This window comes from Monodon monoceros, unplaced genomic scaffold (genome assembly GCF_005190385.1).
Source record: "Monodon monoceros isolate NGI ecotype Baffin Bay Population unplaced genomic scaffold, NGI_Narwhal_1 Super_Scaffold_21, whole genome shotgun sequence".
Classification (NCBI taxonomy): domain Eukaryota; kingdom Metazoa; phylum Chordata; class Mammalia; order Artiodactyla; family Monodontidae; genus Monodon; species Monodon monoceros.
In genome coordinates, this window is record NW_021703778.1 from 65,100,734 (window position 1) to 65,113,691 (window position 12,958).

Below are 12,958 nucleotides of genomic sequence, written 5' to 3' on the forward strand. Positions count from 1 at the left end.
TGTGGTCTTTTGTGAATGGCTTTTTTCCTTAGAATCATGCTTTCAAGGTTCACCCATCTTGTACTTATAACAATACTTGATTTCTTTTTATAACTGCATAATAACTTATTTGTAAGGATATACCACATTTTGTTTATCCATGCATTAGATGATGGACATTTGGGTTGCTATTACATTCTGGCTGTTATGAATAATGCTTCTATAAACATTTATGTACAAGTTTTTAAAGCAAACATAGCTTTTCAATTCCCTTGGGTATATACCTAACAGTGGGATTGCTGGGTCACATATATAAACTCTATGTTTATATTCAGTTGTCCCAGCACCATTTGTTGAAAAGGCTATTTTTCTCTATGGAATCATCTTGGCACCCTTGTCAAAAATCAATCTACCATAAAGGTAAGGATGTATTTCTGGAATCTGAATTCTATTCCATTGATCTGTATGTGTACCTGTATGCCAGCACCACCTGTCTTGGCTACTTTAACTCTATAGTAAGTTTTAAAATTGGACAGTGTAAGTCCTCCAACTTCCTTCTTTTCTTCCAGATTGTTTTGGCTATTCGGGATTCCCCTGAATTCCTATATAAATTTTAGAATCTGCTTGTCAATTTCTGCAAAAAACCTAACTGCGATTTTGATAGGGACTGTACTGAATAAAGTAATGTCCTTTTTTTTAATAGGATAAAAAAAAAAGAGTCAATTGCTATTGATGGCCCAAGGGACTCTAGTCTAACTATGGCCCTGTTAAAAATAGCATCCAAAGTCTGAGACATAGTCTACTACTTAACCTCTTCACATCCTGAGGAAAGTTATGCTCATTAAACAATTTACCATGTATCAACTCCTCAGACTCTGTACAGGAAGGAAACGTTCTCAACCTACCTTCCACTGGCTTTGTTATTATTCCAGTCACTCCACCAAGGACTCCCTGAGAGAGAAACCAATCAAGTCAAGCCCGAAAGGAAGGTGCTTAATTTTAAACCAACCACTAGAGGGCTCTACAGACATACTAGAAATAACTTTTTTTTAATGAGGACTTGACAGAGAACAACATGCACATGTAAGTGAGCACTATGATTTTTAAAATATTACATCATAGCAAATTTTAAACGGAGCACTTTGTAGAACTTAATAATAGACAAAGGAGTAAAGCAGTAAAGTGAAAATTTTCTACATCTGACTCTGACACCAATTAGCAGTTGATACAATCTCTTTAAGTCTCAGTTTCCATCCATATCAGTATATGAGTAAGCTGAGAAAATTATACATCTAATTATAAGTTCTAATGAGGTTACTCTATAATCTAGTGAAAGTGTGGAAAACTGAAAATGAAGAGACCTCTGAAGGATAGCAAATATCCCGACAAGTAAAGCACTTTAGAGAATACACAAAACATTACAAATCACTGGCACAAACACAGCATTTACAATCTCCTGAATTATCTCCCAAATTTAAAAAATAATACTTGTACATTCTTTAAGTAACTGTCAAGTAACGGTAGTAACTAAAAATACCTGCATATTACATAAACACACAGAAAAGGAACTGAAGGATATATACTATATTGAAAAGATTAGACACCTCTCAGAAGAGGTGAGGGGTAATCAAAGAGTACTTTACAGCCTTACCTATGTTTCCATTACTCAGTTAAAAAAAGAACTTATAAGTTCCTATTACTACCTATAAGGAGGACAGTCATATATTACCTGTATAATTAAACAATATTCGTATATAATTTATAATACCTGTACCTAAAAAGTAGTGAAAGGTAGTTCCTGGTTTATAACCTGTAGCTTGTATGCCTCCCTTCCATAGAAACGGTCGACTGACGATGACCTGAAGAATTCCTCCCCACTCGTTACCTCCACATTCCTCTGCTCTACCTGCCCCCTCCCCACTAGTGCTAACCTGCCATCATTACAGTTTTCACTCCAGCTGAGTGCCAAACTAAGTCCAGGAATTGGGGGGTAGATCTGATGGTGATAAAGGGAAGGAGAATAAAAAAGGAAACAAAGGCCACAATTTATCACTACTGATACTCTGACAGACGTTTACTCACAAGCAGTATTCCAAGTGCCAAACAACCAGTACATATTCTAAAGTGTATATAAAAGTAAGCATTTCTTGAAGATTCGGCAGGAGACTTACACGCAAGAAGCCCTTTCCCCCTTTGGCCAGGCTGTCACCAAAATCTTTAGGCTGCCGACCCATCTCTTCTCTTCTTTTTTGCTGATATTCTTTGTCCATTGTAATTGCTGCCAAACCTTTTCCAACGGAACCGGTGATTCGAGATACCACTCCTGCTGCACCACCTATCCGAAGGTTAAGAGAAGTAAGTCACACTGTTTCTTTAAAGAGCATTACCACAACATACAGCATGTGGCTGCTTTAAACTAACAGGTGCTTAAAATTCTGTCTCATATACAAAAATGCATTTATTTTTTCCATTTCCCACTTAGCAAGAAGAGGAATAAAACTATTTAAAGTACATTGATTCAACACAACAAACACATTTTAAAAAACTCAGCAGGTCAGTGTTAAATTATTTTCCACTTAAGAACAAGGGAACACATCTTTTAAGAGGATTATTATAAAAATAATCCCTCTTTTATTAAACATAATCATTTTTCATAAACAATGCATTTTATAATAACTATAATTAAAAATACACACACACACACACACACACACACACACACAAATATGTGATACATACCTACTGTGTGTCCAAAGAGACTTCTTACTCCAATTACTAACCCCTCAGCAAATTCTTCAGGGCCTTGAACAGCACCCTGGCCGGAAAAATAAAAAAAGTTTGCTACTTAAAATTTAAATAAATTTAAGACTTTGAATCTAATATTTCAGGGTTTCCATGAAGATACAGAATCTGTAAAGATATGTAAACATTGTGGTGATAGTTTTCACCTTCTAACCCAAATACTGATGGAATACCTATTGTGTTTGAAGATACCTTCAACCCACATGATCTCAGCAAGCCCTTTAAGATGACAAAAATTGGAGAGGAGTAAATCACTGGCTTCAGTCACAATCTGAAGTTGGCCTCCCAGGACCAAGTGCCATCTGACTGCTAAAGCAAGCCACAGTGACAACAAGACTAAGAGCCCACAGTTTCAGCTCTCTTGTTCTCCCCATTTATTCTCTTTGCTTTGTCCTTCTAAAACCCTCACCACCCTAGGCTCCTGGATCCTTTAAATGGAGGAGAACAGGTTAGAGGAAAGCTTGGCTATGAAACAAAGTCAGCTTTTAGTGCCCCATTAGTCCTTTCCATAGTGGTGAAACAGCCTTGAAATGGGTCTCAAACTACCTAGCACTCTTCCTTACAACTACATTAAATCCTAGAAAACATGGGGATGTTTTATTACCCAGACACTAGAAGTGCTCAACTAATTCTAAAACAATCTTTTAATGTCATCTCTAGTAATTTAAAAAAATATATAAAATTGATATATGTTATATGAACATTATTCAGTCCCCAGATACAATTAAAATACAAATTACTTGTCATAAAAAATAGAACATCCATTTTTCTGTGCTACACTTAAAATAAATGAAGGATCAATACCTGGAAGGGTTCGTAGAATAAAGCTTCAAATCCTTCTGACAGACCTCTAATTAATCCAAATGGGTTTCCAAGCACATCTAAGCCCAATACAAGGACATACATCTGTTTCAAGAACTACAAGGGAAAAAAAATAAATGAAGCCCTTTGCAACTACTGTAAGGGACAACATCATGATGCAGTAAGAAAGTGGGATACTGACTAAATTACGTTTGTTAAAGGAAAGCGCTGCAGAATAACCACCACTACGACCATTAATTGATCTTTCACTATGTGCCAGGCATTATGTTAGTACTCTTACATGGGTCTTTCAAATTGGACAGAACTAAGGTTTGAGGCAAAGTCTGCCATTTGGCAGTTATGTAACCTTGGACAAGTCACTTAGTCTCTATAGGCCTTCCTCTTTTCATCTATAAAATGGGAGGTCTATTATACTGACCTTGCATGGCTGAGTATGCATATTAAATGAATATATATTTCAATAACTGGTACTTACTTTTGTTATTATCACTATTTCTATGAACTAGATGGGTTAAAAAAAAAAAAAGAAAAAATATCCTTATTTGAACATGTAAAAAACATAATGTCTATACACCATAAGAGAAAGGACCTGCCAGTAGAGGAAGGAAAGAGGAATGTCACCCTGGAGTTCCACAGTATAGCAATGGAACCCTAGTGCCCCAAAACAACTACTATGTCTCTGTGCATAGAACTCGAAACATGGAGTAACAGGCAAAGGGAGGAACCTGGCTTCCTCACAATTCTACTAGACTATGCTTAGAAACTATAGTCATTGAAGGAATAAAATGTATTGACTCCTAAGTTACTGTTCTTTCCCAAAGTGGTAAATGTACAATTGCAAAGGGAAAAAACACTAAGGAAAACTTTTTAAAAAAGTTTATATGGGGCTGGGGAAAAACTAAAGAAATAGAAATTAATCATTCAAGAAAACTAAGTAATGAGATTGAGAACTGCAGTAAATTAGGTAAATGTCACACACTGTACAATCACATACAAATGTTTTGTTTTGCTATTTTGTGAAATATATTCCTTATGAGTTACTATGATAGGAAATTACCTGTTCACTGTAGTGTCTAACAACACTCCACATGAGCTGATCTCTGTTGTAAAACTGATATCGAATCTCATAATAAGCAAGTCTGGGAGGAGAAAGTGCCAAAAGTACTAAGATTATTTTTTGAAAAAAAAAAAAGAGACTTAAAATTTCAATGATAATCATTGCTAATTCACAATTAGGTTTGTACACATAATTTGAGATCTTAAATATTAGGATAACAAAACTACTATAAAAATAGTGCATTCTCATGCAAATCTTTCATAAACACATAAAGAGTAAAAAGGTTTAAAAAAGTTGACCGTAATCCCACCACACAGTGGATTTTTTAAAAAGTTTTTTCTTCTTCTCATTTTCCACTTTGAATTCTTTCTTTTCTGTGCAACTGCAAAATATTAAAACATTCTGTATGCATTTTTACACTCAGCATTGTGGATAAATATTCTTCTGTGTTTTCAAAATTCTATGTAACCATTTTAAATAATGCATAGCATTCCATCATGTGAACATGTCATAACAAACGATTCTTCCAACGGTCAGACATTTAAAAATTTTGACATAATAATGCTGCTATGTGTATCTTGAATATAACTTTGGTTGTGTTTCAAGATTATTTTTTGGACCGAATTCCCACCCAAAATAATTAATGAGTGAAAGACTACAAAAACATTTAAGGCTCTTGAATAGATCCCTTTCCACTGATACAAATAGTACAAAAAAAAAAAAAAAAAAAAAAGTGCCCATTTCTTAGATCCACCCCTCTCTAGTATTAGGATTTCTCATATTTTGAAAGCTTTGATAACTTGTTTTAATTTGCATATATTCTTTGATAAATAATAAAGCTAACCATTTCTAATATCTATTAGCCACTGTATCTTCCCTTTTGTGAATTATCTCACATTGTCCTCTGGCACCTATGGCATTGGAACTTTTAGGTTAAAAATTAAGATTATTATCTTTTGTTATACTTGTCATCATATTTTTCCAGTCCTTTGTTTTTTAAGTGTTTTCACTGATTTTGTTGTAAGAGTTTAATTTTTATGTAGTCAAATCAATTTTGTATTTTTCCATTGGGATTTTTTCATGGCTTTTAAACACAGAAAGGTTTCCTTTTATTCAGAGATTTGATAACGATTAACTTCTATTTTTCCTTCGTCTTTGTTTTTCTACTTGAATTTTATGTTTAAGCCTTCAATTCCTATGAAATTTGATAGTGTGCAAGTGAGGTGAAAATAATATTAATGAATTTTTTTCTCCAGTACCACTGTTGAATATTCAATTCAATAAACATTCATTGAATTTATATGTCTCTGGCACACACAAATATTCTTATTTTAAATGCAGCAAGGAGCTATTATCTATACTTTGCCATATAATTATACTGAAATCTAATCCTGTTGCTATATATTTCTAAATATAATTCCTTTTAAAACATGGTCAATTTATAATATACTACTAAACTAATTCAATGTTTATACTATATTCATGTATCATCTAGATACTGATAACTGCAGAAGATATTAGACTCTTTACCTTATCTTTATGAGTAAAATAAGTATACCTAAAGGGCATAATTAGAAAGGGACCAAATTATTCAAGAATAAGTAGTAAGATTTATCATTTTTCGAAGCTAACATTCTAGCACAAATGGAGAGAATTAATATCCAGAAACATCATCCTGATATAAAAACCTCCCCAATACACTTTAACATAACTCTTACTTGAATATAAGGTCATCCACATCAGTCAGGGTAGCACCTATGCTTTTCAATAGCAGATTGACAGAATGAATTGGAATCATTTCCTTGTTTTCTTGGTCTGACTCTTCATCGCCAGAACCCAAAGACAAACTCAAGTGCAACTAAAAGAAAAATAATGTTCAATAAATGAAAACTAAAAACAAAAATATTTACATACATAGAAGCCAGATCGTCCAGATACAAACAAATGGTGTATCTTTCAATTAGAGTCCTAAAGAAAACTACTATTTATTACTCAGTAAATTACACTGAACAGCTCTGATTCTCATATTTACCTTTTGATAAAATACAAATCAGTCTGTCCCAAAAATTGAACTATAATTTTATTCAAAGCCTATAAATACCATTGTGTTTATATGGAGGAGACCAAAACGCTTTGCAAAAATAGCATCATCATTTTAAGGAGAAAAATGTGTCAACTGGCCCACAAGTAATCTAACACTTGAAATAATGGACAATCATTTATTTTAATCCAATAAGATAAACAACTTATGGTAACAACTAACAATAACAACTGTGGTATAATCATACCATAATAACAAGTAACAAGAACATGACAATTATGGCAACAATTGGCAAGTTCTAAACAAATTTTTAAAAGAGTAGTACGTTTTTCAGCTTCCACAGACCCTTCAACTCAGTACTTAGCCATGAGATTTTCACATTCCCATTTAGCTTCTTCTACTTTGTGCTGCATCATCATTAGTGCAACAGTGCCAGAAGACACAGGTGTAAGGTAATTCAACATGTCTAAGTAAAGCAGATAACTCTCCCTTCTCATTTTGCCATTCTCTAGGCATTTTCCCTCATTAACAGAGAGCTCGACAGAGGGGACTTGAGGTAAAGCCAAGAAAGCCTGGTTGTTGAGATTTTTTCTCTGATGTGGACTTTTGCCCATCTTCAGAGTCACAGACTGCTGTGATCCAGGAAAGGTAATCTTAGGTGAAAAGAGATCCAGCTTTTTCCTAGGGCAAAGTCACCATGGAATAAGAAAATGACCATGGTTCATGATCTTAATTATTTAACTTCATGGCACAATTCCCAGTGTGCCTAAAAATACGTATAGGTAAATCATCAATCTTTAATACCCCCTAGATTATAAACTCCATAAAGTCATTTTACACCTTCCACAGCAACTCTGATAGCAGGCCTTCAGTAAATAATCTGTTGAAGGTACTGCTCAATCTCATAAAGAACTGATTTTCATTTAATAATGAAAAAGAAGTTGTGCATAATACCACATAAAACAATATCAATTTTAAACCTAACACTATGGATATGTCTGATAACACCAAACTAATGTATCAATTTAAAATAATAATTGCATTTTATAAATCTATTCATTTAGCTGAATGGATTGGTGAATGCAACTAAAAATAATGTGCTATAAACAGTTTTGGAGACTAAAGGATCATCAATATTTTAAAAGAGTTACTTAATTGTAACTCTGGCCCATTACACAAGTTTAGAGCTTCATGGTTGACAGCATTTGTGAATTCTCTAAGCAGTCACCTTCCCCTATAAAAGCTAAAAAGAATAACAAAAGGAGATAAGGAAATGGGTTCATAAAGTACAAAATCAGGCAAGTGAAAGGTATCCAATTTTCCACTCTCTTAGTTACAATCAAATTTTGGAAGGGTGAAAAACACCGCATCAACAGTATAATACCTACTTCAGCATTTTCACATTCTGGTTAGGAAACCCATCATAGCTTTCTATTCAGACAGTGACAGCAGTTATAAAGTGCAACCAAAACATTAAACATTGGTGAGCACTTCTTTGCTTAATTAAGAAATGCTTTTGTCAGCTTTTTCCTTGAAGAAAGGGGTTATTAATTCAAGACTAGAAAGCACGCTCTGGTGGTTTCTCTGTGGGAATTATGGTTGTACATATGTCAGAGAACTGTCTTAATTATTTCAATTAATCAAACAGAATTCCCACCAAATACTTGATGCAACAAATTAAAACCCATATTGGTACAGTATAGTATAGTAATTATAACAAACCTTAATAGGAGAAATATGGAAAAGTTCAAAGAAACTAAGAATGGACGTATCAGTCACTGAGGTCTCCACTAATTCTGTGTTTATAGCATCAGAGTCTTCCTGGATTAACTCTGTCTGAAAAAAATTAATCAAGAATTTCTATTTTAATTTTTTTTCCTACTACAATTAGTGCAAAGAATGGTTGATTTAATTTTTTTACTTTATAATTTTCCCAAGAAATAAAAATTATTACCCATTTTCTTTCGGCTTCAGGGTCAGCTGTTGGGGTAAACAGTGCAGTAATAGCTCCTAGAAACCCCTGATCAACTTTTAAGGCCATTTCCTGAATGAGAACCATAAAATACCTAAGGAAAAAAAAAATTTTAAGTGGAAAAGGTTTTTTTTAAGATGAAAAAGGCTTTCTAGCAAACCTTGTAATTTTCCATGTTAAAGCTTTGATTTTGGCCAAAAACCACAGCGAGATCTTGTTCCTTGATCTCTAAAAAAAAGTGTTATGTTAACAAGATCAAAGTCTACTTAGACTGAGATTTTTTTTTTCATTATAGTGAAGGTTTCACTAGAGGTAATACTGCTGTATTAACACTTAGCATTTAAAGTCCCAAATTCCATATTTAAGGGACAAAAGCAAAGACGATGTAGCATGTATTACTTAATTTTTAAAGTCCACAGGAATTACTTTAAAGAACACACCTCACAAACACACTTATCATTTGTATTTCACTAACTATTTTATATCCTAATGGAAGTTACAAAGGAGAGAAAGTGGTTGAAGGAATTTTACTTTAAAATATATATTATTAAAATAAGTTTCAATATAGAAAATCACTTGACCAACAGCAGACTGATATGTTCAGGTGGATAATAATTTTTATACAGAAGTCACTTTCAACAGAGTAAAATTTATTTTCAAAGTAGATTCTCATTTTAAATTCCTTTAGATAAATAAGGGAATCTTTACTTACTTGAACTGTAAGACTTTACTGTACTCATTAAATCTTGTGATGACACTCACATCAATGAAAGGTTTGGGCTCTAAAAGGAAGAAAGAAAACAGGAAAAAGACAATCAAGCTTTATAATAGGTCAAAATAATGTCTACTCAACTTTTATATATCTCAATTTAATTTCTTTTTACCTGAATCCAAAGCAATAGATTTTGGAGGGGCCACAGGATGAAATACAACAGGGAACACTGTACCTGGTAACTGACTATCAACCTGACAAAAAAAAAAAAAAAAACAAAACTGATTCAGCAGGACTTGAAATAATTTAAATTTAAACTTTTGTTTCAGAGACAATATTATAGATGATGCCACTAATTGCATCATAAATAAGTATCTGTATGTATATGTGCTGCTATTAAAAGTTTCACTTTAAATCTAAAATTCTTATAAATCTCACCAAGGGCAAGCTTTTACATAAAGGAATATATAAACATCCTCATAATTGCATTAAAATTGTGCAGCATGAACACCATTAATGGAAATATTTGTACCTATGGACCATGTGAGATTTCATCTATCTATTATTTAAATAAAAATTTAAGTAGAGACCAGATATGAAATTAGAGGTTAGGTATTAAGAAAAAAATTAAAATGTCCTAAATAGCAGTAATCGGTAGTTAAAAGCAAGAGATGGAGAGACAGAGGAAAGGAGCAAGCAAACAAGCAGACAAAAACAGCCTCCAGTAAAGCCCCACTCATTCCCATATAGAAGGACAAAAGAAAACCCTATTTTGGGATCCCATGACAAATACAAAGGAATATTAAAAATAACAATTTCAGTGTAAGAAAACACTCTGGCAGGCTAACTGGTCAAATTAAAGTCTCAACGGTCATTTAGCCTTGGATGGTGAATCTACAGGAATATGTGGAAGAAGGAGAATAAATGTATAAACAAAAAGAAAGATACCAACTATGATGCACGATAGAATCTTGTAAAAAAAAAAAATTCAGAACCAAGATTCCCAAACTGATTAGATATATCTACTGAATAGGATGATAATGTTACCTGAAGCCAATACAATCTGGCCCTTAAACTTCTTTGGTGAGGAGACTGCTTAAATTCAACCTGAATTCCTGATAAAAAATCTCGCTTTATAGGGCACCGAACAGGGAGGCGCATTTCCATTGGGTCTTTGCCAAAATTTACCTGGAAAAAAAGTACACATGTTTGTGATAAACTGGTATGAGCAGTGAAGCCCATTTTATATATCCACTTACAAACTGAAAAGGAAAAGTATCTTAATCTCTTGGTCTCATCAAAAGATCTACCTTAAGATGATCTACAGTTGAGATACTGGAAGCAGAATCATCACTTTTCTACCAAGGTTATAAGGAAAACAAGAAAACAATTGGAGAACTTTTCAACTATATAAATTATACTTTAAAAAAAAAAGCCATGCTTTTTACATTTTAAAAACCTCAATTGTAATGGATAATTTTAGATAACGCTTAAACTTTGTTTTAACAAAGTTAAACAAGGAATAGTTAATAGCTTATTTACATCTGACACTAATTGTAGAGTGTTTTTTCATTTGAGCATGACCAACACTTAACAGGGATGGGCGTGGGGTTAGGGAGCATATCTGGTGACAATGCAGACTCAACCATTAAAGACAAAGAGCAACCCAAATTGTATGATTGAACCTGCAGTCAAGCTTCTGGGGTCTTCTCGGAGCAAAAGTGACTTTCAGTTTCAACAGTGCAGGGGCCTATGTAGAGTACACATTTACATCTGTACATCTACTCATGTCCTACAATCATTCACATTTAATGAATTTAATTGAGCAAGTTTTCTATAGAGTTTTCATCACTGATATATACAATTTTGCACAGCCTTTATTTAGCAATATATATTGGTATCATTCAGAATAGGTAAAGTTTCAATAAGCAATCTTAATTTCTCCATAATCTTCCTAAAAACAAGTTACATGAAACTATCTGCTTTGCAAATAGAAGAAATTATAAAAATGCAGATAAGAAACGTATTTAGATAATGTTTCATACTATATGATTCAACAATGTATTTTAATTTAAAATGTACTAATAAATTTTACTAGTTATGCCAATCCTACAAATTAATTAGTTTCTGCATACACATTTTTACTTGGATAGTGAAATTTTATTTACCACCACCAGAAGCGACAAAATACGTATATAAGAAACAAAACAAAACAATTTTGGTATACCTCAAAATTATCATCTAGTTTAATCCAGCCAAGGTCTCTTGATTCTACATATTTCTTATAGGACTTTTCCAATAAAATTATCTGCTTTTGACTAAATGGCTTCCATTTCTGTTTTGGTTTCATCTCCCAAACAACACCAGAACTAAAACAATTCACAAAGAAAATTAAATTAAATACATATTTACGTTGTGGAACTGTCATTCAACTCCAAATTGTTGCAACTGTCAACCACCTATGAAAATCACATTTATACATGAGATTTTTTTAAAATACCAAAATATACCTGTGTTATAAAAGTGCATAAGGAAAAGAGGCAGGGGAAAATCTTTTTGTCACACGTTGACATCAATGAGCTAAGGTAAGGGACCAGCAAACTTTTTCATATGGGGATATTTTAGGCTTTGTGAGCTGAGACAAAATCAAAGTCATTATGTAGGTACTTAAATAACAAGAGAGATAAAACACTTCCATACATTTTTTAATTGATGAAATTCAAAATGTAAAAATAACAATTGGGTACAATTTTTAAAAACAAGTCTATTAATGAGAAAAACCTTTCTCCCTCCCTCTCTTCCTCTCTTCCTTTTTATTGAGGTATAGTTGACATATAACATTACTTAGTTTCAGATGTACAACATAATGATTTGATATTTGTATATACTGTAAAACTATCACCACAGTAACAGTTAGCTTCCATTACCATACACAGTTACAAAAAAAATTTTTTACACTTCTTTTGTAGGGGTGACAACTTTTCACTTAATTAGGGTTCAAAGTTAGTGTTCCCTATTTTCAAAATCTATTGCAAATGTTCATCTGTTAATGCTGATCTGTAATGAGCATCTTTAAAAATGTCCTTTCATGCAGAGATACTGTCAAATACTAATCTCAATCTAAGAGAATATTAGTTTAACTAAGCATATGTATCGCTTGTAATACATTTGTAAAATTCTATTCTATATTAGAAAAATTCTAGATCTAATTTTAAATTGTTTCCTACTCTATTAGATTCTTCTCTTGATTGTTGCCTTTTAGCATGTCAATATATTACAAATCAATCACTTACGATTGAAGGTTAGGTAGAAGCTCTTTCATTAATAGTTAAATGAATTTTGAAATGTGGAAATTTTCTTTGTACTTGCCCTGAGGTTGGAAAACATGTTGTTGGAACTGTAGTTGTAGGTCATAGAATATATCCACCAGCTCCAAACTTGTGTGGGGTTGGAGATATCACTTCTTGTTTTAACTTTGGACAGCAGAGGAAATATATAAAATAGACTAACATTATTTGCGATTCAAATGTTAGTTGTCATCAAAATGACTTTGCTGTTTTACTTTCTGCTTTT

General features: G+C 32.9%; 1 protein-coding gene across 6 annotated transcripts in view; it reads right to left on the reverse strand.

Annotated features, from left to right (window-relative positions):
• VPS13C (vacuolar protein sorting 13 homolog C) overlaps positions 1–12,958 on the reverse strand; it is a 175,013-nt gene that overhangs the window by 13,577 nt on the left and 148,478 nt on the right. For 5 of the 6 annotated variants that reach the window (XM_029237278.1, XM_029237277.1, XM_029237280.1 and 2 more), the window contains 12 exons: positions 11,613–11,754; positions 10,433–10,573; positions 9,558–9,639; positions 9,386–9,455; positions 8,656–8,767; positions 8,424–8,537; positions 6,379–6,518; positions 4,661–4,742; positions 3,586–3,699; positions 2,719–2,794; positions 2,151–2,314; positions 885–930 (listed from right to left, as the gene is read on the reverse strand). In XM_029237278.1, coding sequence (XP_029093111.1) covers positions 885–930; positions 2,151–2,314; positions 2,719–2,794; positions 3,586–3,699; positions 4,661–4,742; positions 6,379–6,518; positions 8,424–8,537; positions 8,656–8,767; positions 9,386–9,455; positions 9,558–9,639; positions 10,433–10,573; positions 11,613–11,754 — 1,283 coding nt within the window. The remainder of the gene's footprint in view (positions 1–884; positions 931–2,150; positions 2,315–2,718; positions 2,795–3,585; positions 3,700–4,660; positions 4,743–6,378; positions 6,519–8,423; positions 8,538–8,655; positions 8,768–9,385; positions 9,456–9,557; positions 9,640–10,432; positions 10,574–11,612; positions 11,755–12,958) is intronic. The other variant, XR_003795827.1, reaches the window with a different exon arrangement.